General features: G+C 45.3%; 1 protein-coding gene across 3 annotated transcripts; it reads left to right on the top strand.

The window, feature by feature from the left end:
• The first annotated feature begins 997 nt into the window (after nucleotides 1-997).
• LOC123180822 (putative ion channel POLLUX-like 2) lies at nucleotides 998-23,660 on the top strand. 3 transcript variants are annotated; one of them, XM_044592961.1, is made up of 24 exons: nucleotides 998-1,281; nucleotides 1,399-1,493; nucleotides 2,033-2,145; nucleotides 7,980-8,242; nucleotides 8,443-8,514; nucleotides 8,643-8,718; nucleotides 8,871-8,969; nucleotides 9,053-9,207; nucleotides 9,294-9,398; nucleotides 9,522-9,608; nucleotides 15,251-15,335; nucleotides 15,420-15,567; nucleotides 19,539-19,615; nucleotides 19,702-19,782; nucleotides 20,274-20,465; nucleotides 20,544-20,657; nucleotides 20,760-20,852; nucleotides 20,970-21,096; nucleotides 22,182-22,258; nucleotides 22,602-22,649; nucleotides 22,737-22,806; nucleotides 22,881-22,954; nucleotides 23,038-23,148; nucleotides 23,353-23,660. In XM_044592961.1, the coding sequence occupies exons 1-24, from the start codon at nucleotides 1,196-1,198 to the stop codon at nucleotides 23,470-23,472; spliced, it is 2,568 nt and encodes an 855-aa protein (XP_044448896.1). In that variant the 5' UTR covers nucleotides 998-1,195; the 3' UTR covers nucleotides 23,473-23,660. The 3 variants fall into 3 exon arrangements, with proteins under 3 accessions (XP_044448896.1, XP_044448895.1, XP_044448897.1); XM_044592960.1 differs by having other exon boundaries at nucleotides 1,028-1,290; XM_044592962.1 differs by lacking the exons at nucleotides 998-1,281; nucleotides 1,399-1,493; nucleotides 2,033-2,145 and adding an exon at nucleotides 7,787-7,888.
• The last annotated feature ends 560 nt before the right edge of the window (nucleotides 23,661-24,220 follow it).

Raw genomic sequence — 24,220 nt, 5'->3', positions numbered from 1 at the left:
GCGGAGGGCTTGGTGCGGCGGTCGTGCGGCCGGCGCAACGACCGTGGACAAGCTCATGGCCGACGGGAAGGAGGTCGGCGGCAGCCTAAGACCCGACGGAGGCCTACCGCGGCAGCCGGACCGCCGGAGGCGCCGAATCCCGCGCCGTTGCCTCCCGATTCGGCGGCGTCCACACGGCTACGAGCCGACTACCAGCGAGGGAGGCGACGGGGGCGACGGCGGCGGAGGGCGGCGGCGGGGATGTGGGGTGGTGGCGGCGCCGACGGCGAGGTTTTGGGCGGTCGCCGCGGCGGATTCCGCCCGGCTGGTCTTCGGGCGGGCGGACGGGCGCGGGCGGGAAAGGAAAGAAAGTGGCGGTTGGGTGTTCGCGTGCGGCGGCTGGTTTTGGACCAGATGCACCTCGTGATGTAAATTTGCAACCGTGAGGTGTTGTATTTTACATCACGAGGAGGGCGCGGTCTAATTTTTTTTTGCATATGGACCGTCTGTTGGAGCAGCGTTTTTTTGCCCCAAACGGTCCAAAAATTAAGTACTTTTACATTTGGACCAAGATGCTTTAAGCAAGATATAGGTGGTGTTTGGTTCTCTAGTCCTAGGACTTTTTCTAGTCCCAACTAAAAAGTCCCTAGTCCCTAAAAAGTCTCTCCCTGTTTGTTTCCAAAGACTAAAAAGTCCCTAGTCCCTTCCTAGAGGTTATTAAATGACCATGTTGCCTCTAGTATATAGAAAAATAACAATCAAACAACATCATGGAGTGGCGGGCCAATGAGTGCATGAAGGGGCATTGTTGGAAAAGTCTCAAAAAGTCTCAAAAAGACTCTCCTTGAGAGTCTTCTTTATTTAGTCCCAAATGCCTAGTTTAGTCCTTAAAAAGTCCCTCCCGTTTGGTAAAAAAATCTTTAAGAGAGACTTTTTCTAGTAAAAAAAAAAGTCCCTCGAAACAAACACCCCCGTAGTCGCCTGGAATAGGAGCTCTAGTCGCCTTATCCTCCGGCTAGCCGTTCGCGTGCAGCCGTTTTATCTCTCGCCAAACATTTTCTCTTGGAAGGCACTCGTTTTCCTTTTGTCTCTTTCGAGAAAAGTATCTTCCTTGTAAGCCATCCTGCATCCGGGCAGTGCCAAGTCAACCACTCCACTCCCGCGCGCTCCCCTCTCGCGGCTTCGGTTCTTCCGCCCGCCGCCGATTGCTGCCGAGATGAGGTCGCAGCTTGACGCCGCCGCCACTGCGTCTTCGCCGCCGGCGTCCGCTCTCCGCCCCTGGCCGCCTCGGGCCCTCCTTAGGTGCACCCGGTACTGTTGATTACATTATGTTGCACGCATGCGGCGGCCTTGAACGCGGCGACGATTTGATCAATCGCTGCTCTTATCCACATCCTAATTCCTGCTCGTGCACTCTAGGGTTTGCGCGTTCCCCGGGCGGTTCCGCGTCAGGCGCAGTGACGGGATCAGGGTTGGCTGCTCGGCTAGCCATCTTCCCGGCGGCATCAAACGAGGTTCGCGGTACTAAATGCAGCAAACTCTTCCTTCGATACTTAGCCAATTACTACCTCTGTAAACTAATATAATATAAGACGTTTTAGATCACTAAAGTAGTACTCCCTCTGTAAACTAATATAAGAGCGTTTAGATCACTAAAGTAAGTGATCTAGTTCTTATATTAGTTTACGGAGGGAGTAGGGTTCAAAACGTCTTAGAGGGAGTAGCTGTCTACAACTCTAGGCAGAGAGTTGTAATAGCAGTGGCAGAGCTTGACAAAGTTGTTTCGGGGGGCCAAATAGAATATACTCCCTCTGTCCCAAAATAAGTGCCTTAACTTTGTACTAACTTTAGTAGTATAAAATTGTACTAAAGTTGAGACGCTTATAACTTATTTTTGGGACGGAGGGAGTATGAGTTAGCGGGGGGTTGGGGGTCCCCCCCCCCACCCGCTCTGCCGTTGTGTAATAATGAAAGGTTGTGACGAATTGGGTTTTCATGATAGATCGTTATCGATTATGTAAGTGTTCTCTGTTTAAGCTTTACCTTATCATAGGAGGAGCAAGAGTGTTCAAATCGGCAAAGAGGACATGTGGAAAGGAGACCGAGTCTAATGTGAACACGCCAACCACGTCGGGGGCAGAAAATCACCTATACTTTCCTGTTAAGGTGATCTTTTTTTATTGTTTCACTGGCGTACTATTCAGTTATTTGATCACCTGGCCTGATGCATGGGCATATGGGCTTAGTCTGAAAAAATCCAACCTGTAGTCAGGGGTGGAGCCAGCCCAGCGGGCCGCCCCGGGCCGCCATTGTGCACTGTAGCAGTCATGTACAGTAATTGCTACAGTCTGCACTGGGTTTGGGGCCTGGGCCCTGGGGGCCTGGGGCCTGTATCCGCCACCGCCTGTAGTCTTGTTAAGGTTCCAGGGGCATATCATGTTATTTCTATTAGTTCAGTACATAATTTTGACCATAGATGGATCATGGAGGGGACATGTGATTTTTCGCTTATGTGGACAATGTGAGTGCATGGAGCCATTGATTGCTTGTGAGAGCATCTAAATGATTCTATGGTTATTTGTGTTATGAAAGCAACTTGTCTCTATTACATAGTCCATGGGGCATATATATATATATATATATATATATATATATATATATATATATATATATATATATGCATATATATTACACATGACTTGGGGTACAAGGAAAGAAAACATAGTCTAATAAGGACTCCTAGACCAATACTAATACTTCCTCACACCCCTGCAAAGCGTATGCACTAGCATTGTATTTGAAGAAGTGTAACACTAGAAAAAATGATAATTCAAATCCATGTCTTGAGAGTGCCGTCGTAGCATGAAGAGTCTTCAAAACCTGTCGCGTCAAACCAAAGGGGGATAACAAAGAGGTGGCACATCAAAGAAAGACATTGCATCACTTGAAGATACAACTGAAGTATCAAGAGAAGATGGGTTATCAAAATAAGATGGAACATCAAGGAATAAAGCATTGTGCAAAAAATCATGGCCCATGACAACCGACGGCAAAAGAAGCTCGGCGGCTAAGGCACAATGGGTGTAGATCAACAATGCAAAAAGAGTCCAGCAAATCCTATAGAAAACAACAAGGGCAAGTAGGCCACAAAAGTTGTATAGAAAGGCTCAGGACTAGAGAAAGGCCAACGGACAAAAGTTTGGTGGACTCGCCATTGTGTACATGGTGAGGTCAGCTAGAGCCCCACAAAGGTAACTGCTCACCGATGCGGCTGTTTTACATGTATACGTTGGCATACCATCCATCCATCATAATCATCATCGTAACAATAATATAAACATGTAACATGCGTATGCCAAATGGAAAGCCTGAATTTGTGGTCCTTGGACAAGTTTGTGGTCTCGGGTAGTAGGTCATGAGAGGGGCCCATATTCCCCCCTCCCAACGGAAGTCTGGCATGCTCATCTTGGATCAAGATAATGGGAACTAAGTTTCTAGGTCGGCACGAGTGGAACAAAGCACCGAGACATAAAGCCTGGCCTCCCACCGTTACCTCCCTAACTTACCATCACATTCCACAACATTGCATAATTAAACTTTATAACAATAAATGATTGTATCAGAGCCAAGTTAACATTACCCACCAACAACGTAAGATAAGAGCTACAATATGACTCGGGCAAAACCCTAAGCATGACCACGACAAGCGCGGCTAAACACGGGAAAGCTTGCCTAGAATCCACACTTGGTACATTTGCAGACCTTTCTCATATCCAATGTCATCTCCGGATCCTATCAGCGAAGAAGCAAAACAATGGAAAGCAATCAACGGATGCATCTTATAACTACGACAAAGATACAACATGCTCATGGAATGCAATTCATGACATGACATGGATGATAAGCAGCATTACCCTAATGCAACATGAATCAAGGTTCAATGGAATTAACATGTAATGGATAACACATGTTCAATTAATGCAACAATTAAGGATGATGGTTGAATGTTGATTATACTTAGCATTACATTAAGTGTGGTGAACATGGCTGTACATGGCATAAGATGGAGATGGGTTGCAGTAAATCTATCTACACATATTACATGGAGTGGAATTTTTTATATAAAGCATTTCCAATTACCTCATATAAAGAAAGGTTAATTATGGATTAAGCCTAACTCCAATAGTTGATGCAACATGCATGAAAATGACATATTACTGATCTTTGCACCATGCTGATCAAAATGGCATACTGAATCATGTTAAGCTAAGATAGGATGACTTAGTTATTAATTAGGCATTTTAAATAATGCATTAATGCTAATTAAATGGATGCAACAATTTAAAATGCTCTTACATGGATGCAGCAATTTAAAATACCCTAACACGGATGCAAATGACAATTCATGATCTATACATTTCTCTAATCAAGATTCATATATAATATGTTTAATTTGGAGCTATGGATTAAAAGATATGAATTATAGAAGTTTAGGTCATTTCTGGAATTTATAATTCAAAAGAATTCAAGGTATAACGCCTAGAAACTAAATGCACCGGAGCCTAGCTAGCCACAACAACTGACTAGTGGGACCAAGGGGAGGTTGACGAGGCGTTGGCGCAGTAGCGTGGTTGTGGTGGCTGATTGGTGGGAGGAAGGGGCCCACAGTCAGAGGTGTGGGTGCACGGTGGCTAGCCGGGGACGCTGACGGGTGGGACCGGGGGTCCATATGGTAGGTTCTGGCTATGTGGCAGGTGCTACCGAGGCTATAACTAGTTGCATTCGCTGACGGGTGGGGCCTAACTGCCACATGTGCGTGGTCAGCGATGGACCTTGGACCCTCACGGTCGGATGCGCAGCGAATGGACCGGATCGGCTGGAAGTGTGTGTGTGTGTGTGTGTGCAGAGAGAGAGAGAGAGAGAGAGAGAGAGAGAGAGCTGACAGGCGCAAGGACAGGGCCTATGAGTTGGTGACTTAGGTTGCGGTGGCGCGTCAGATTTGAACGACGGTGACCTACGGAGTGGCGGATGGACCTGGTCAGCGATTTCGACGCGCGCGATCGAACAAGCGAAGCGAGCCGCGTCTACCGGTGCTACACATGCAATCGGATGACGATGTGAAAGTCGTCGACCGCGAGGTGCAGCGACAGGTGCCCTCGGGTGTGTGTGATGCGTGGTGCGGGAGCTTGCTAACCAGTGGGTGGATGTCTGGGAGTGGGCTACGAGTGATTACGAGGCGGATGGCGCAACCGACAAGAGCAGATGGTCACCAGAACAACGCCGGCGACCATGCAGTGCGGCCGCCGACGGCGGTGCTCGTGGAAGCGGTGCAGGTGGATGGAACCGGGAAGGGGAAGTGAGAGGAAAGATGTGGCAGCTCACCGCGGGGACGTTGGCGTAGTCGAACGGGGCGGAGGACACCCGGTGGTGGCGAAATTGGCGGCAAGTCGGCGTTACCCGAAGGTGAAGAAGAGGACAAAGCGCTCGTCTCCTTGCGTCCGGGCTTGATCTGGTTGGTGAAGAGGAAGAAGGGGTTGTGGCGTATCCCTTGGACATGGCCGCGAGGACGGAGGAGGACGGTGGCCACTCCGGTGACGAGCTCGTGCCTTTGGCTATGCTCGGTTGGCTTGGGGAAGAAGGAAATAATAGGGGAGGGGCTCACCGGCGCCGCGGAAGAGAGGGGAGAGGCTAAGGTTAGGGTTGGAGGGGAAAGGGGGTTTTATGGTGGGCGATGATAAGAGAGCTCTTGTCAGCAAAATCACTACTTGTGATGCAAATGCCTCTCTCCTAGATTCAGAAAAAGGGAGGAGGAGGGCCTCTCGATGGGAGTGATTCCCCGAAAAAAGATCGTTCCCAGCATCCTCGAGTTCGTAGTCAAACTCACCTTCATCCACCTTTCATGGACTGGCGCGGGCAAGCGCCGATGTCTAGAGCAGGAGATGGAAGCTTGGGTTGAGGAGGCTGTCAACGAGTCATCAAAGGCGATAGATCGGTTATATTCGGATTTGTTGGCAACTCAGCCTCTTTGACAATGAGCTTTTGTTTGAGTGTATAGCCGAGGTTAAGTGTTCTAGAGGAAAAGGGCAGAAAAAGAGTTGATTACAACTGCACGAAAGGAATTCATCGAGACCTATCCGAACCAGCCTCTTTGACATGAGCTTTTGTTTGAATACGTCGGTACTTAAGTTTTTTGATGGTGTTAAATGGGGTATGGGCATGTGCTAGTTTCATGTACTTATATATGGGGCCACACTGTTTTCCCCCCATTATATGATTCTCAATTACCTTTTGCCTGGTTTTTATATGAGGTGCAGGCCGTCGGCGCTCGTGGCCGACGTCGGAGCGGAGGGGGATGTCTCTCCCGGGAGGAAGACGACAAGCACAAGGCAGGTGGTCTAGGCTGGGCTTTAGCGGGTTAGGTGGGGAGGTGGGCTTCCTGGCGGTTGGAAGAGAGGCCGAAGGGAGAGAGAAGAGATGGGCTGGGTGGTCACTGGGCTGTGTTGTGCTGCTGCCTCTCCCAATTCTCTTCTCTTTTCTTTTCCCAGAAAATAGAAAAAACAGAGTATAGGAATTAATTGAGGCCCCAAAACAATTTAGAAAATTCTGAAACTTGTTGTGGACCTTGCTGGAATATTTCCAAGCCACCATAAACATTTCAGGAATTTTCGACAAGGAAAATATATGCATTATTTAATAACACATAAATGGGTTTTGAATTGGGTGTAGGTGATGGAAGAGGGATCAAATAGTGAGAAAAATTGGGGAGCCTCTAGATGTGACATAAAGGCTATGTGCAAAGTATGAGAGTCTATCTCACACCAGAAGACCGAAAGGGAGAAGGGTCAAGTTAATTATTAATAAATAACATATCAATGTAAATTATTGAAGATATTTATTATAGGTTCCTAATACCATTGGAAGAATATTGATAGTGTTTTCAAGAGAATTCACCATGTGAAATCCCTCATTTTAAATAGATAAAAGATCTATGCAATTTATTTAATTGGATTTAATTAGGGTTGGCAATTTTAATAATGTTGAGGTTTTAATGAACCTCATTTCAAATTAAAGCATGCTGACATGATGCAAAAATAAAAATAAAAATCAATTCCTATTTAGGTTACTACCCCGGGATTTTGCACGTAGGGCGAGAGATACGAGGGAATCTGTGTGGAGGCAGGAAGAAGTGGAAGTAAAAGGGAGGAAAAAGACAAGGTGAGGCTCGTGCGCTGGCGAGCAACCTTACTAGCGGGCCCACCAGACAGCTAGGGAAAGAGGCAAGAGAAAGGCCACCTGAGCCAAATTTGGCCCAGTTAGGGTTTGGCTGACTATTTCTCTTTTTATTATTCTTATTGTCTTTATCCCCTCCAATTGCACAAATGGTTTAGTATAGCACTTTACACTACTATGAAAATTTTCAAGGATTTTCAAATGGGTATTTGACTGCCATATTGATTCAAAACCCAATTTTGCCCCAATTTGGGTTTGAACTGCAAGTAGGCGAAATATGGCTCCACAAGTCATGAATATTTTACTGGAGGTTATGGGCATCTTATTATCCCCAGATATTATTTTTCATGAATTTTTATCAAGGGAATCATCACCAGACAATTAGATTACAGTTCTTCCAATTTTTTGAATTTGAACAAAAGCACTTGATTGAAATACCAAAACTAATCCAGAAGTTTTGGGGTTAAAAGCAGGGGTTGGTTATGACAACTGTGAGCTAGCAAAACTACTAGCTCAGAGGTTTGATGACTACTCATGCACAACATTCACTTGGGGCAGATTTGAGACTAATGCAAAGTTTTTTAGGGTTTTGGCTTTGAAAGTATATGATGAGATCATGCCATGAAATGCATTATGTTACATGATGCTTCCAAACTCTATTACAACTCCTGATAAGCAGGTTTTCACAATGGGTCATTACACTTTGCAACAAATATACTATCAATGTACCTTCTGTTTCCTGAATATCCCATGCCTGTTCAACTTTGCAGGGAAACAACATGGTGAATATAGTAAGCATCACATTCTGCCTTCTACACAGAGTTGTTATAGGCCAGATGCAGTTAATGATGAAATCATTCCCCAGGATATCACAAAATATTACAAGTTTGCCATTTGCTTGCATATCTGATCCTATTAGAACACCTGTGCCTCTTAAGCTAGATGTGACTCTTCCACCACCGCCTGATGTCAGATGGAGTATTTCACGCTTGTACTATCTATTCAATACACAGCTTGACCGAAACATTGCCTTGTAAGTGAATATATCTAGTTTTTACTAGCTAGACATGTATATTTGGTAATGTGCAATGCCTCTTTGATCGTACTACTACACTTGCCAGGCTGCCACCTTTCTGCGCATTCCAAAAGTTCATCCTAAGTTACGCATAATAACTGAAGTTTCTTGCTCATGGTGAATTAACCTGGTACTTTGTCTTCGCTATATCTTCAAAGGTCTATTATCACTTTGCTCGTCACGTGCTTTTCTATTGTGTTCGTTGGAGGATTGCTATTTCATAAGTTCAGGTCTGTAACTTTCTTATTTGAAAGGGCTTGAATTTTCTGATTTATTCTTCTCTATTTGTAAGAGAGGATATCCTACATCTTCACTAGTCAGTACTAACATAAATGAAATATACTGGTTTCTATTTTAGGAAGAAAGAACAGCCTCTGGAGGACTGCTTATGGGAAGCTTGGGCATGTCTATGTTCATCATCTACTCATCTGAAAGTAAGTGCCAGTTGCTTTCTGGGCTCAGAACAATATGTGCACTTAGTTATTCAATACTGTCTTTTCTTAGGTAATATCTTTGACAAATCATTCTGTATATATTTCCCTTTTAGAGGACTCTTTTTGATACATTCTTTTGCTTGTTTTCACAGCAAAGGACACGTATTGAGCGTCTTATTGGGTTCTTTCTTGCTATCTGGGGTATATTGTTCTATTCTCGTTTGTTAAGCGCGATGACAGAACAATTTAGAGTGAGTTTTTTTAAGTATTCTACAAAACTGAGGTGAAAAATCTTTACATAGAGCAAGTCTTTATCTGTCACCTGGTTTTACAGACCCAAATGCATAAGGTAAGGGAAGGAGCCCAGTTGCAGGTCCTTGAGGAGGATCATATCGTTATCTGTGGAGTCAATAGTCATCTGACGTCCATATTGAATCAGTTGAATAAGTTTCAGGAATCAGCAATTCGCCTAGGTACTGCTACAGCAAGGTAACTGAAGGATAACATAGCATTTTGGCAATATGTATTTACACAATTTTTTATACAGCCATTTACTTTCTTTGAACAATGTGAAGGAAGCAGAGAATTCTCCTTCTCTCGGAACTTCCCAGAAAGCATATTGAGAAGCTTGGAGATACCATATGTAAAGATTTAAATCATGTTGATGTATTCACCAAGAGGTAAAACGTTATGCAATTCTTCTTGTGATGCTTTCTGAACGCATGCAACTTGTTTTCAGTTTTTTACCCTTAGAACAGATGTTCCACTTGATATGTGAAAACTGACTTCACTTAAAATTTCAGTTGTAGCCTTAGCTTGACAAAATCATTCGAGAGAGCAGCAGCAAACAAAGCAAAGTCTATAATCATCTTACCATCAAAAAATGAACGGTATGTATATAACCATATAGGCATATGCCTTCCTTTATGTTTGCTGACTGGAAATAATTTGGGAGAAGGGAGGGTTGTTGTATTTTTATGTACTAGTGCATGCTATCTTTGTGGGCCATCAAACTCCTGTGTGCATGTGAATCCATTGTTCTAGTGTTGGATAGGACAACTGAAACTTTTCATTTCAATGGTTTGAGATGAATAACTTGAAAAGAAGCCGTGGCTATTATCAGAAAACATACCAAGACGAACTCTTTAAAGAAAATTCATGTATTTTCCTATTGAACATCGATGCCATATGCTACATTTTGATATATTATTTCTGAGTACCAACACTTATGTGAAAACAAATATGTGCCTGATTTGGTATTGTCTGAGGATCGAATGTAGGCATTCGCCCCTACACGGCTGGCCATGACGCCCTGCCAGGTTGAGAAGAGAGGGAGACACTATAATTTATGATTAGTGTTTGCCTAATTCTCAATGTTCAAGATGGCTGTTCTTTTATAGTATCGGCTAGTATCTAACCAATCAAATCTTATTCCTAAAATACACTCCCTCGGTCCCAAAATAATTAAAGTATTGGGTGTGTCCTAAGTCAAACTTGTTTAAGGTTGACCAACTTTATAGAAAAATGTGTGAAGATCTAAAATAGCAATGTGAGCGATACAAGAGAGCGTCCCCCCGGCCCTCTAAAGATGTGCCTGGCATAGCACGAGAAGACACAAGGAATGGTGCTTGGGATTCCTCAAGCATGAAAGCTTCAATCTCGGTCAGCAACGATTCATGGAGCTCAGCGAGGTGATCAGGGTCCATCTCCGAACCCAAGTACTCCCCGAGCACCAATTGCGCTTTGGTGGGCCATCCAGGAGGCCCATCACTGGCGAGGCAGTAAAAACAGGTCTGAGAGGCTCACGGAGTTTTTTTGGGTCGACCGGCGTAATTAATGCATGCCTGCATGCCTATAGTGGTCTACATTTCGTAGATACTCATCATGAGTCTACAACATGACGATTCGTCTTGTCCCAAGACGATAATGCCTGGTGCCCATTAGGGATGTGACAAGCGCCCTATCTTTTTGACTTTAACTCGACTCCAAGCGATGTATCTACAACAACCTTGTGCCATTTACAGACCTAGTGAGCTGTCAATGGCAGGGGAGGACGGAGGCCATAGGCCTATATAACGTATAAGGATTAGTTCTCTCTGCGAGCTCAATAGAAGACTAGAGCTAGGAGAAGAACAATAGAGCTATCCCGAGCAATAGAATTGCCCTGAGCAGTCGCTTGTAGCCACTCATATAAGCTGATCAAGAAATAGAGTAGGACATAGGGTATTACACCTCGCGGTGGCTTGAACCTGGGTAAAAAACCCGTGTCTCTGACGTGAAGTTTGCTGAAGTGTTTTAGCCCCTGGCTGAACAACTAAAAGGGGGTTAGCCTTAATCCCTGATCTTGATGATCACACGTCGGCATCTGTCGCGCCAGGTAGGGGGCTAAGGCTTTAGTTTTCTTCACCTGCTCATCAGCCATGCCCAAACGCGGAGCACAGTCAAAACGAGGGCCTCTTCACCGGCACGCTCAAGGCCCCCGTGTGGAGGAAGGCGACCGTGCTGTGGATGAATCCGCACCAAGGGAGGCGGCGGTGTCCAAGGAGCATGATGCAGCCGGCTCTCAGCAATCACCGCCTCCGACTCTTTCGAACCCTCACAGCGTGGGAGAACATCGTGGCATGGCCCATGAGTCCCAGTCAAAGGGCGCCGCGTCAGCCGCAGGCCAAGGGTCCGCCCACGCTCGTCGATCGGCCTGTCGTCGACTGGATTTCGAGGAGCCGAGCCTAAAGACTCCGCTCCACACCACACACACCCTACTTCAGTTCGCTCCCATGCAAACGGAGGAAGAATCTCTCATGGGGCTTTGGCTTCGGGAGGTTGTCGGTTTCGTGGATGTTGCCCACCATCGCCAGATAGTCGCAAGCGTCCAGGCTTCGTCGAAATCTGCCCACTCGCTCAGGCCCCACGATAGGCTTGCCATTGTCGTGGCCGCCGAGCCTTCCACGTGGTGAGACGAGGGTTCACCGTTCAAGATTACGCCTCATCACCTCTGCTCCAGTTGATGCCAATGACCTCCAAAAAGTCCGCAAAAGAAAGGACGAGGACGCACGCATCATGCTCGACCGACGGTGGAAGAGCCGGCGTGATCTTGAGGCTGGTGAGGATCGGGCTTCATCGGGATCGATAGTGGATCATTTGCACGTATCACTGGCCATCGACATCGACTTCTTGCCCTATGTAGCAGGTTGTCATGCGTTCACCTCCGAGCTCCGGCGGGTCATCTGGCCGGAGAAGTTCCGACCCGACCTGCCACAGAAGTACGACGGTTCTTTCTATCCAACGTAGTTCCTCCAGGTCTATACCACCGCTGTCCAAGCAGCCGGTGGTGACGAGATGGTTATGGCCAACTGGTTCCCCATGGGCCTGGAAGGGTCCGCTCGATCCTTGCTCATGAACCTGCCTCAAGGCTCGATCACCTCGTGGGAAGAGCTTTGTTATCAGTTCATGGCCAAATTTCAGGGCACGTTTGTACGCCCTGGCATGGAGATCGACCTCCATGCTGTTAAGCAGAAGAGCAAGTCGGTGAGGCAGCACATTCAATGCTTCAGCCAGGTTTGCAATGTTGAATTGTATATGTGGATTGCCTAGCCCTTTCCATCAGTTCGGACTTTTGGTTGTGTTGGCTAGTGCATGAAGCTTAACATGGTATCAGGGCCTAAGGTCTTGAGTTCAAGTCCCGACTTTCGCAATTTATCTAAAAATTGTTGCTGCCCCCTTTGTGTTCACGTATAGGCCTCTTGAGCCATACCTCTGAGTCTATCCACGTGTTGACTTCCTGTGTCACACGTGAGAGGGGGTGTTGAAGTGTATATGTGGATTGCCTAGCCCTTTCCATCAGTTCGGATTTTTGGTTGCGTTGGCTAGTGCATGGAGCTTAACACGCAACACTATCCCGAAGGTCTCTCCACATGCCGTCATCTTAGCCTTCCGCCATAGGGAGCATGATGAGAAGATGTTGCAGAAGTTCGGCACCCACAAAGTTCAAACTGTGGCCGAACTTTTCGCTCTAGCGGACAAGTGCACCAAGGCCGCCGAGGGCCAGGCTTTCCACCACACGTGCTTCGATCAGCCAAAAGATGGAGGTGCCGTTCATTGCGGCTCTTCTGAGAAGGCCAAGAAGCGCAAGCCCGAGCTCGTCCTAGCAGCAGAGCCCCAAGTACGCAAGTCGCCACAGGTTGAACCCGGGGCCGACCAAAGGAAGGCTGGTGATCAAGGTCCATCCCCGAATGCTAGTACTTCCCGAGCACCAACCATGCTTCGGTGGGTTATCCAGGAGGTCCACCACCGGCAAGGTACTAAAAACAGGTTTGAGAGGTTCACTTAAAGAGTTTTTCTTGGGCCGACCGACGTAGGCCTCGCATGCCTACGACGGTCTACATTTCGTAGATACTCATCATGAGTCTACAGTACGACGGCTCGTCTCGTCCCAAGATGATATCTCTTGATGTTCATCAAATACGTGACATGCGCCCTATCTTTTTGACTTCGACGCCACCGCAGTGATGTATCTGAACATGGGTAAAAAACCCGTGTCTCTGACGTGAAGTTTGCTTAAGTGTTTTAGTTTCTGTCCGAACTCCGAACGACTAAAAGGGGGTTAGCCTAATCCCTGATCTCGGCGATCACATGTCGACATTTGGCACGCCAGGTAGGGGGCTAAGTCTTCAGTTTTCTTTAGCACTTCATCAACCATGCCCAAGCATGGAGCACAGTCGAAAACATGGGCCTCTTCGTCGGCACGCTCAATCCCTCCCGTGTGGAGGAAGGTGACCACGCCATAGATGAATCCTCGCCAAGGGAGGCGGCAGTGTTTGGGGAGCATGCCACGGCCGACTCTCAGCAATCATCACCTATGGCGCTTTCGAACCCTCACAGCGTGGGAGAACATCGTGGCACGACCCGTGAGTCCCAGTCAAAGGGCGCCACGTCAGCCAGTAGCCAAGGGCCTGCCCACGCTTGTCGACCGGCCTGCTGTCGGCTGGACTTCAAGGAGCCGAGCCTAATGACTGCGCTCCACGCCACACGCACCCTACTTCAGTTCCCTCTCGTGCAAACGGAGGAAGAATCTCCCATGGGCCTTTGGCTTGGGGAGGTTGTTCTAGATGTTAATATATTTTATAAAGAATCTCATGAGACTAATTTGGCGTTCTAGATGTTAATGTATTTTTATATAGACTTGGTCGACCATGGAAGCCATTTTCTTGGTGCGACAACTTATGGAGAGATACAGGGAGCAAAAGAAGGACCGGCATATGGTGTTCATTGACTTGGAGAAGGCCCACGATAAGATACCGCGGAATGTCATGTGGTGGGCCTTGGAGAAACACAAAGTCCCAACAAGGTACATTAGCCTCATCAAGGACATGTATGATAATGTTGGGATTCGAACAAGTGATGGCGGCACTGATGACTTCTCTATTAAAGCAGGACTGCACCAAGGGTCAGCTTTGAGCCCTTATCGTTTTGCTTTGGTGATGGATGAGGTCACAAGGGATATACAAGGAGATATCCCATGGTGTATGCTCTTTGCCGATAAGCTGTGGAGACAGACTTTAGAATCAAAAGGTTTTAGGCTTAGTAGAACTAAAAATGAGTACATGAGGTGCGATTTTAGTACTACTAGGCAGGAGGAGGAGGAAGTTAGTCGTGATGGGCAGGTGGTATCTCAGAAGGAAACCTTCCGATATTTGGTGTCAATGCTGCAGAAGGATGGTGATATCGATGAAGATGTAAGCCATCGAATCAAAGCTGGATGGATGAAGTGGCGCAAGCGTTCTGTGATAAGAGAGTGCCACAAAAGCTAAAAGGCAGATTCTATAGGATGGCGATTCAACCTGCGATGTTGTATGGAGCTGAATGTTGGCCAACTAAAACGGGTGTAGCAGAGATGCACATGTTGAGATGGATATGTGGCCACACAAGAAAGGATCAGGTCCAGAATGATGATATACGCGATAGAGTTACGGTGGCACCGATTGAGAGAAGTTTGTCCAACATCGCCTGAGATGGTTTGGGCATATATAGTGCAGGCCTCCAGAAGCGCCAATGCATAGCGGACAGTTAAGGCGTGCTGATAATGTCAAGAGAGGTCGGGGTAGACCAAACTTGACATGGGAGGAGTCTGTAAAGAGAGATATGAAGGACTGAAATATCACCAAAGATTTAGCCATGGACAGAGTGTATGGAAGTTAGCTATCCATGTGCTAGAACCATGACTTGGTCTTGATATCTTATGGGCTTCAACTCTAGCCTACCCCAACTTGTTTGGGACTGAAAGAATTTGTTGTTGTTGTATAGACTTGGTCAAACTGAAACAAGTTTGACTTAAGGCGAACCTAGAACTACAATTATTTTGGAATGGAGGGAGTAGCCCACAAATACTAAACATCTTATCTGCAATTAATAGCCAATATTGCATGATAAGACCACTGCCATAGGGCACATGTACCATACCAGAACTGCTGTTGTTGTTTGATGACTTGTCTTATTTATTTATTTATGTAAAGCTCATCTTGTTGAACATGATCAGATATGAAGTGGATACAGATGCATTTCTTTCTCTGTTGGCTCTCCAGTCTCTTCCACGAATTGCATTGGTTCCTACCATTGTTGAGGTATATACAAGATCCACCATGTATACCAGTTTTGATATATCAACATTTAAGCATTTATTTATTCATCATGTTCTATCAATGTAGGCTTCTAACTCGACCACTATCGAACTTCTGAAATCAATCACAGGCTTAAATGTGCAACCGGTGGAGATGGTTGCCTCTAAGTTGTTTGTGCAGTGCTCTAGGCAAAAGGGCCTTCTTAAAATCTACAGACACTTGCTTAATTCTCGCAGTACTGCTCTTATCTTCCTGATATGCATTTTCGGATACAATAAGTTTGGGAAGGGTGCAGATGGCTATTGCTATTATATGTAGGGTTTAGCAACCGAGAGGTCACAGAGAAATGAACAAATAAATGCATCTAACTGCGATAATTTTGTTGTAGTAGGACTATATTTCCGTGCCACGTCGCTATTCTCCATCGCCATCGTTCACTGCCTCTGCTTGCTGATTTCCATGCACGCCGCCTGTCATAGCTCTGGTTTTCTCCCGCATCCCTCCACCTCCACATCTCCCTATCAGCCCCCCTCCCCCCCCCGGCCCGCGTGCGTCAAGTGTTGGGCTGCTATGTTTCGAGCTAACTAGTACTCCCTCCGTCCGGAAATACTTGTCCTAAAAATGGTTGTATCTAGACTTATTTTAGTTATAGATACATCCATTTTATCCATTTATTGGACAAGTATTTTCGGACGGAGGGAGTAGCTGGTTGGACACATATTAGAAAACAGCTCCAATGTAGTAGTCATGGGCCTCTGTTTCCATACTCCTTACCTGGTGTTTTTTGACGATGTTAAGTACACATGTGTGGTCTTCGTCTCTGGGGCTTCTTCTTTGGCGAGGTCTCCTGTCCGCCGCAGCTTTATGTCCCCGTGGAGACTACTGCACTTGGTGTTGACAAGGTTGATATTGATGCTGCCAAGGTTTCTGATGATGCCGCTCTTTGCGTACGGTTAGGCTGGTTCCGACTACCGGGCGGCCTCGAGTCATACCAGGATCAACTGACCGCGTATGCTCAATGGCTTGATGATGATCCATGTTGTGCGACTGTCCTCATTGCTAGTGTCCTCTTGGTTTTTTCCTGAGATAGTGGGATTCTATACGCCCTTTTTCTGTGTGGAATTATCTTTATCAGTGTTATGAACCCTATGTTGACGCTGTATATCTATCTATGGTTCTTGGAAGTACGTGGAATTATCTTTTTTAGTGTTACCCGCTAGCACTGCTGTTAGGATCGACGTAAAATCCCTCCACACTATCACCCACTAAGAATCCACGAAGGAGCAACCAACACGATCACAAAGGTCTAGTTTTGCTCAGGGTGGATCTTCACGATGTAGGCTATCTCCAAGCCCGTACAAACTTCTTGGTTTCTTCACAACTTAAAGACTTATCGAAAAAGGCTTTCGCCCCGCTTTATATATAAAGCACCAAACAACAGCACCCGGTACAAACGCACACCCCCACAACACACACACACACACCCAAGGCAGGATACATAGGCGCTGAGCGCAGCAACACCATCCCTAGCACTACGCGAAGAGGTGAAGCCACATATGACGAATCGTGGGCTCCTAGGTGACGCCTTCACGAAGGGGACGACACAGTAGCGCCGCCACCGCCCGATCCGAGGATCAGAGTTTCCCCTGGAGCAACTATGGGCAATGAGAGCCGCGACGATGCCTTCAAGAAGGGAACAAGCTTTGCCGCCGCCGGTCCGTCCGAAGATAGAGCAGGTTTTCACCCCGGCCACCATTCACCACCGCCGAACGCCACACCCCGGCTACCATGCCGCCCACACGGCCATGGTAACCGGGCAGCACCAAGCCACGGGCTTTGCCCATGAGCACCGCGGGACCCACCACCAGGGCCGCCACCCCGGCATCCAAGACCTTGACACCACCTCACCCGAGATCCGCCGCTACCCCAACCAAAGACACGAGCGGAAAGGACCCGCCTTTCGCACCCCTGGGCTGCCCCCAGTGCCAAGACCCAATAGGCCGGTCGAAACTGGCCTCCATCGCCTCGTCCTGCGGCACTGGGCGCGAGACGAGCTCGGTCCTGCTGCCGGGCGCGAGACGAGCTCGGTCCTGCTGCCTAGACGAGCTCGATCCTGCTGCCGGGTGCGAGACGAGTGATGGACCGCAGCTGGGGGAGGGCCAACCCTTCGACGAAGGTTGCGCCCGGATGACGAGGAGAGAGCTCTAAGGTTGCAACGGGCCGCCTACAGACAAGCCGACGCCGAAAATCCAGCCGCTGCCGCAACCGACCCGCCAAGGGAAGCAGCCACGCCGGGCCACTGCCCACCCGGTGAGCTCCAAGCACCTAGCCGGTCTAGGAGGTGCAGACCCTCCAAAAATAACAAGATTGAGGTTGGTGATGAATCCCTTGCTCTTGTGCTACAAAAGATAATCTCCTCCACACTCAAACTCTCTCAAGATATGGCTTTTAGATTGGAGAGGTAGGAGTGGAAAACAAGGACGGGATTAGAGATCAAAGACTTGGCTTGTTGGTTGGAGTAGAAAGCTCTTTGAACTCAACACAAGAAGGTGGTGTTCTCTCAGAAAATATGATGGGGGTGGAGTTTGCTTCGAGTGAACTGTTGGGATAGGTGGGCGTATAAATAGGAGGGACCAGAAATCGGACTGTCATGCACTTTTAACACAGCTCAGAGGAAGCGGAGTGATCAGGTCAGAAGTTCTGAACAATGCTAAACGTGGAAACTTTCAAATGGCTCCGAGTGGACTACCTTGCATGTGGCACTCTCTCTAGAACGCCTTCAGAGTTTCCAAGCGGGGTCGTTTAGAGGTTTTGAAGAGGATACAGAGAAGTGGTCAACTAGGATTTTGGAATGGCTATATCTGGATAGTGGCTCAGAGACTCTGAAGGAATGAAACTTAGGTACATATAGTGGAGAAATGTAAGTCTTTTGTGGACTTTGGACTTTGATCTTTAAGCACATATGGCAAGAGACTCAGCTTAGCCAGCACATTCCCCTTTTGATAGTATTGGCATACCTATGACCCAATGTGATCTTGGATAACTAAAATGTAAAAACTAAGTCCTTGGCTTGGCCAAAACTTGTCTTCATGCAAATTTAGTGGGGTTACCTTTCATCTCCTTTGTTGCAACCGAATGGAACTTTACTAAGATAAGCTAGTTAAAACATTAGTTCCTTCAGATATGTTGACATTAATTACCAAAATCCACCAAGGGGATTAGATGCACTTTTACACTCCGAACAAATTAGCTATCCATCATACACCCCCGATAGCACTGCCGGATCCGGAACATCGACAATTGACACTCCTATCTCCTAGTAAACGAAATTTAAATGACTCAAGACCAGCTTCAACCTTTTGCTGTCTTTCAACAAATTCTGGACTTTATCACATGTGCTTAGAAGGACTCACCAGTTCATGCCCTCCGAGCTTCAAATAGCACATTTATTCACGAAGGCACAAAATCGAGCTCAACACAGCTATTTTCTTCCCAAAGTGAGTGCTGTAGACCCACCATAGATTTGTGTGGTTCCTCTTTTCTATAGGGGGTATATTTGCATATGTATCATGTGTACACTCTGGCCTGTTTTGCCCATAGCAATACAAGGTCCAGCTCGTAATAGGTGAATAGAGCTAAACTATCGGAGATGATAAGGATGGACGCTAACTCTGGGCTCTTATCATTTGTCTTTCATGACCTCTAGCACAATCGTAAGATGAACGGTGAATTAATCATCGACACTCCCCCATATGCGTGACCTCCACCAGTGTTCTGGATTGATGGCTGGTCAGACCGGTCCCAGCCACTGGTCTGACCGCCTCCTCTTGCAGACTTGGCCACCAAGTCGTCATCCACTCTTGGCAAATCCGGCAATCTGATCTGACTGACACCCTCGCCGAACAGCCTCTCATGATTTATTTACAATGTGTGCCCCCTCCCATCCTTATGCTACTTGTCTAGGATACATGAGTCTGACTCAAACTCTATTCCTACCCTATCCATACTCGTTGCAGTACCCTATCACAATACTACAACCTCTCCAAGTCCAGCTCATAATACACATTTCTGACTAAAACTCATTTTGGTTCGTATGCATGCTTTTGCCTTGCATTAATTGTTTACCTGTATCAGCCTTGTTTTTAGCCTAGATGATAGGACCATTATCCTACTTGGTCTTGTGACTTGTTTTGTTTTATCCTGCAGAGAATGTTTTCAACATTTTCAGCATTCCTGAAGTAGGAGGCATGAAGTTTAAGGACGTGAGACGTAAAGTCCAAGATGTAATGTTGTTTCAAATAAGTGAATGCCTAAACTCAGCAGTCTGCATCACTTCTTTGTTGTGATTCCCCTTTATGCTCATCATCAGGCAGTCGTTTGTGGTATTTTTCGGTCTGGTGGGATTCACTTCCACCCAGGTGACGATGAAGTATTGAAAGAAACAGATAAAGTATGTATTTTCTGGCTTTTGTTTTCTGTATTAGGGGCTACCAATCAAAGCCTTTTCTCCAGGTCTAAGATTCCACAAGAAAAATCTGTTGTTAGTTTTTCTTCATAACTGGTTTTCCTAAGCCATTTGTCAAAGTAACTACTCAAATTTTGCCAGTTCAAAAAATTATTACAATTTTCTGTTAAATATGTTCATTACCATATTTTGTTGCACCCTTGCTTTATGTTACATATCCTTTTAGTTCTTACTTAACACTGATATAAGCATATGCGATGTTATGAACACGTTACAAATATCTTTGGACCTTTTCCATGAAGTATTATTTGTTGGGAAACAAGGAAAATGCAGCATGAACTATATTATTTATAGGAAACATTATGATGGGTCGATGTTACATTATTTTGCATTTGTACCATCAGTCTTGACAAGATGCTTGGCCTATAATTTCCTAGTGGATTCCCTGATGCACTCTTCATTTCGTTGCTTCACAGTTGCTTCTTATTTCTCCTGTCTGCGGGAAGAGAAAATCACAGTATTCAGTTTTAAATATATCTGAACGAACAGATAATTCAGTTAATTACTCAGAACCAAAAGAGGGTCAAAGATCTTCTAGTGTGGTTACTGAGCTGAAGGAAACACGGCTAAAGAACATTGTAGAGCGGCCGTCAAAATCACTCTCTAAGGTAATTCAGTGTGATGATGTATTGGTGAAAATTCCCCCCTTGTCAAATTACTTGGTTCATCAAATTAGCTTTATGCAGAGCAGCGAATGTACACTGGGACCAAGGGAATGCATACTTATTGTTGGTTGGAGGCCAAAAATTACTGATATGATTCGAGAATATGATAATTACCTTGGACCTGGTAGTGTATTGGTATGTATAGACTCAGAGGGTACAAGAAATTAATATACTGCTCTCAGTTTTAATACTAGTGCTTAGGGTGGAACTTGTATAACAAATTCAGTTAATGTGCAGGAAATATTGTCAGAAACCCCTATTACAGAGCGGACGAGTGTTGTCAACCCCCTTATGCAGAGCCAACTTAAAAATATTAAAGTTACTCATAAGGTCCTCTCTCTCTTTTATGCAGTAACCTTTGAAGCTCACGGACAGAATGCTGCATGGACTTGATCTTAGCCCTACTCTTATTATTTCCTAATTTTTATGTGTTAATGTTTCATACAGGTGGGATGTCCTATGAACTATGATACTTTGAAGGAAGCGATTATTAACATTAGGAAATCTGCCAAGTGTGACAAAAATGTTCCACTTTCAGTCGTGGTGATATCTGATAGAGACTGGCTCATTGGAGGTACAAGTAACATGCCAACAACAGAAATATGCTATTTCTTACATCAGTAAATGACTACAAGCTGCACCTGCACCTGAGATGAACAGTAAATTCGATTTTTTTGCATCAAAATATAGTATTGAATGCACAGCCAGCTCACCCAAAAAATTCAAGTTGACGGGAAAAGTGCGCAATGTACCCCCCCCCCCCCCTCTAAAGTGAGCTGCAATTGTTTATTTAAAAATGCAGTAGCCAGGTTTTGAACTATGTCTGCCCTTCTCTATTAGTTCGGACTCTTGGGTGAACTGAGAGGTGCATGCAATTCAATATGAGGTATTAGAGCCAAGAGGTCCTGAATTTAAGACCTGTCTAACAAAAATATTTGTGGCCTACATCAATTCCATGTCTAAGACCTGACATAGCCTAGACATGTGGGAAGTGTTGAAGCACCTACTCTTCTCCGTCAATTTGGACTTTTAAGTGAATTGGCTGGTGCATGCAAATCTATATGGTGTTAGAGCCAACAGGTCTCGATCTGAAGACCCTGCCAAAACACTATTAATAAGAACCATTGCGGCTTACATCAGTTCCACGTGTGAAATGGTCGGTTGCGTACAACTTCCAACCAAGAGGCTTAGGCTTCAAAACCCAATTAATGCTATAAATAATTCTGGTCTGCCCCGGCTTTCACTGCCCACGTGTCTCCCATCTCTCTCGGTTCGGACCTTTGGATGAAAAAATTGGCTGGTGCATGCAATTCTACAAAAAAAAAAGTTACATATGTCGGGAGTCATTCGTATGCGTGTATATTTGTATGGAAAAGGAACTTTTTTGCTCTTTGAAAATAACAAATTCAGCTCTAAAAAGGTACAGCACTAAACTTGTTTCCTTACACCGGGCGCAAAACTGATATTCTTTTGCAGAAAATTTGCATGCACAATAAGGGCTCAAAATTTTTACATGCGTAATTGTTTTCAGAAACGTTTGACATTTGGAAAATAGGTTTTCTCCGTCCAGGAGCACGTGCTCTCTAATGCACCTTTGAATTACTGTACTATTTCCCTGTTATATATGGAGAAGTTTCATCTGTGTATGTGGCTTTGCAGATACTGTACAGGCTGATAAGCAATTGGCATATACCCTTCTCCTTGCAGAAAATATTTGCCAGAAAAATGACATTAAGGTCAGTTCTCACTACAAATAATGTTAAGAAATGTGAAACTGAACCTCTGTGTTTCTCATCAAAGCGCTGCTATGCATTTCTTGTGGGGCATGTAACATATTGATAATGTGAACTGTCTGGAAAGACTAAAACTTGACCCTGAATCAACAAATCACTACTCTTTTGCGTTGCTAGTGGCTCAACAAAATAGAAAGTTCTCCAAGGCTATTTTGTTTCGTGCTCCCTGAACTTAAACTTAATCTGGCCTGGTTCAGTTAGTCATGTTATCTGATAAATACTACCATGCTAAAAGAAATACCAATTTGCTCGAATTTACAAATTCTCACTTTAATGCGTCCTATAGGTTCAGCATCTTGTATCAGAAATTGTAGACACGGGACTGGGAAAGCAAGTAAGAATCTTATTATATCTCAACTGCTCAGTTCATCAAATGTATTTAAATTTTGGAAATAAGTAACTACCTCTGCATTTTATGCAGATAACTAGAATAAGACCCTCCCTTTCATTTATTGGAGCAGAGGAAGTTATGAGTCTTGTGACGGCACAAGGTTGGTTGTGTACTTATTAGTTGTCTCTTTATTTTCCTAAAAAGGCTCTATCTCATGATAAAAATGAAATGTAGTTGCGGAATGTAGTGAGCTGAATGAAGTATGGAAGGATATTCTGGATGCTGAAGGAGATGAGATTTATATTAAGGTAATATGATCGTAATGGTATCCCTGTGCATTCTCTGCTTGTGGTCAGTAAATCATCTGTCCTGCTGCATGTGCTCATTGTAGGAAGTAGGACTGTACATGAAGGAAGGAGAGAAAATATCATTCACTGAGCTGTCTGAAAGGGCAGTTTTGCGTCGTGAAGTTGCCATTGGTTATGTTAAGGACCAGAAGCAGGTTAATACTCTCTTTTTATTTGTTAGATAATGCGGAAATGGTGTTCTCTAAGTACATAAGATCCTAACATAAGGTTCTTTCTAACTTCACTATTCAGAAGCTATCTAGCTTCTTTAGATCTATTTTTTGTGGACTGGCGCTCTTTTCAGTTTTTACTTTGGGAATATTGGCAACCATAATTCATCTATTGTTTAACCATGGCAGCATATAAATCCTACGAACAAGTTGCAGCCACTTTCTCTTGAAATGACAGATTCACTCATCGTGATATCAGAGTTTGAAGGTGAACAACCAATTGTGAGGGGCAGCAAAACTTCGGCATGACATTTTCAGCTTGCCATTCTTCTGAAATTTTGACAGTTTTTGCTACCCAAGGAGATGAAATATAGCCTGTTACTTATCTGTTCAAAGAGATAAAAAATGTCATTTGATCAAATATAACTTGTCTCCGTAGCTATAGAAATTTTGTGGCCACTTATATTATTGTAAATGACAATAGTTATATTAGATTACCCAATGGCATGTTTGGTAGGCTGCATGTGGGCCATGCATGCTCTGGGGAGCCCAATTTGGCCTGTGTGGCCTGCATGGCATAATGTTTAAAGCATTGTTGAGCTTAGCTCAGGAGGAACGTTGGAATGGGCCATTTCCAGCGAGCCAAACCTGAGCGATGCAAGCGAGTGCATGTGGCTGCATGCGTGGCAACCAAACTATGTATAGAACATTATTTTTTGCCTGCATTTACTTAAGCAAGCCCAACCGAAATACAGATGCAAGGAGGCCAAAATCCATGCATGTAACTAAACATGCCCCCAAGTGCTTTGACCCTGCAGTTTTGCTAGCCTGATGCCTCTTCACTGATTTGGGCAAAGATGATCATTGAACGGTGGTCGGAAAATGAGCTGGTGGATTGGGAGGGACTCCTGAATGGCTCCCCTCTTTTTCCCTCCTAGACCCAAGCGGGCCACATTTTTTTTTGAAACGCAGTTCCTTAGGACCTGGCTCGTAAAAAAAGATAGAAGAGAGCTGTCTGGTTAATTAATGAAAACCTAGGTGAAAACCGTTACAACAG

Source organism: Triticum aestivum, chromosome 1D, assembly GCF_018294505.1.
Source record: "Triticum aestivum cultivar Chinese Spring chromosome 1D, IWGSC CS RefSeq v2.1, whole genome shotgun sequence".
In the NCBI taxonomy this organism is placed as follows: domain Eukaryota; kingdom Viridiplantae; phylum Streptophyta; class Magnoliopsida; order Poales; family Poaceae; genus Triticum; species Triticum aestivum.
This window is presented reverse-complemented; position numbering and strand designations above follow the sequence as displayed.

What these genes read in the sequence shown, in the direction of transcription:
- LOC123180822 (XM_044592960.1), top strand. Translation starts at nt 1,196, where the DNA reads ATGAGGTCGCAGCTTGACGCCGCCGCCACTGCGTCTTCGCCGCCGGCG. An exon ending in CTAGGTACTGCTACAGCAAG is followed by an intron (nt 9,208 to 9,293) that starts GTAACTGAAGGA and finishes AACAATGTGAAG; the next exon opens with GAAGCAGAGAATTCTCCTTC. An exon ending in TTGGACCTGGTAGTGTATTG is followed by an intron (nt 20,658 to 20,759) that starts GTATGTATAGAC and finishes GTTAATGTGCAG; the next exon opens with GAAATATTGTCAGAAACCCC.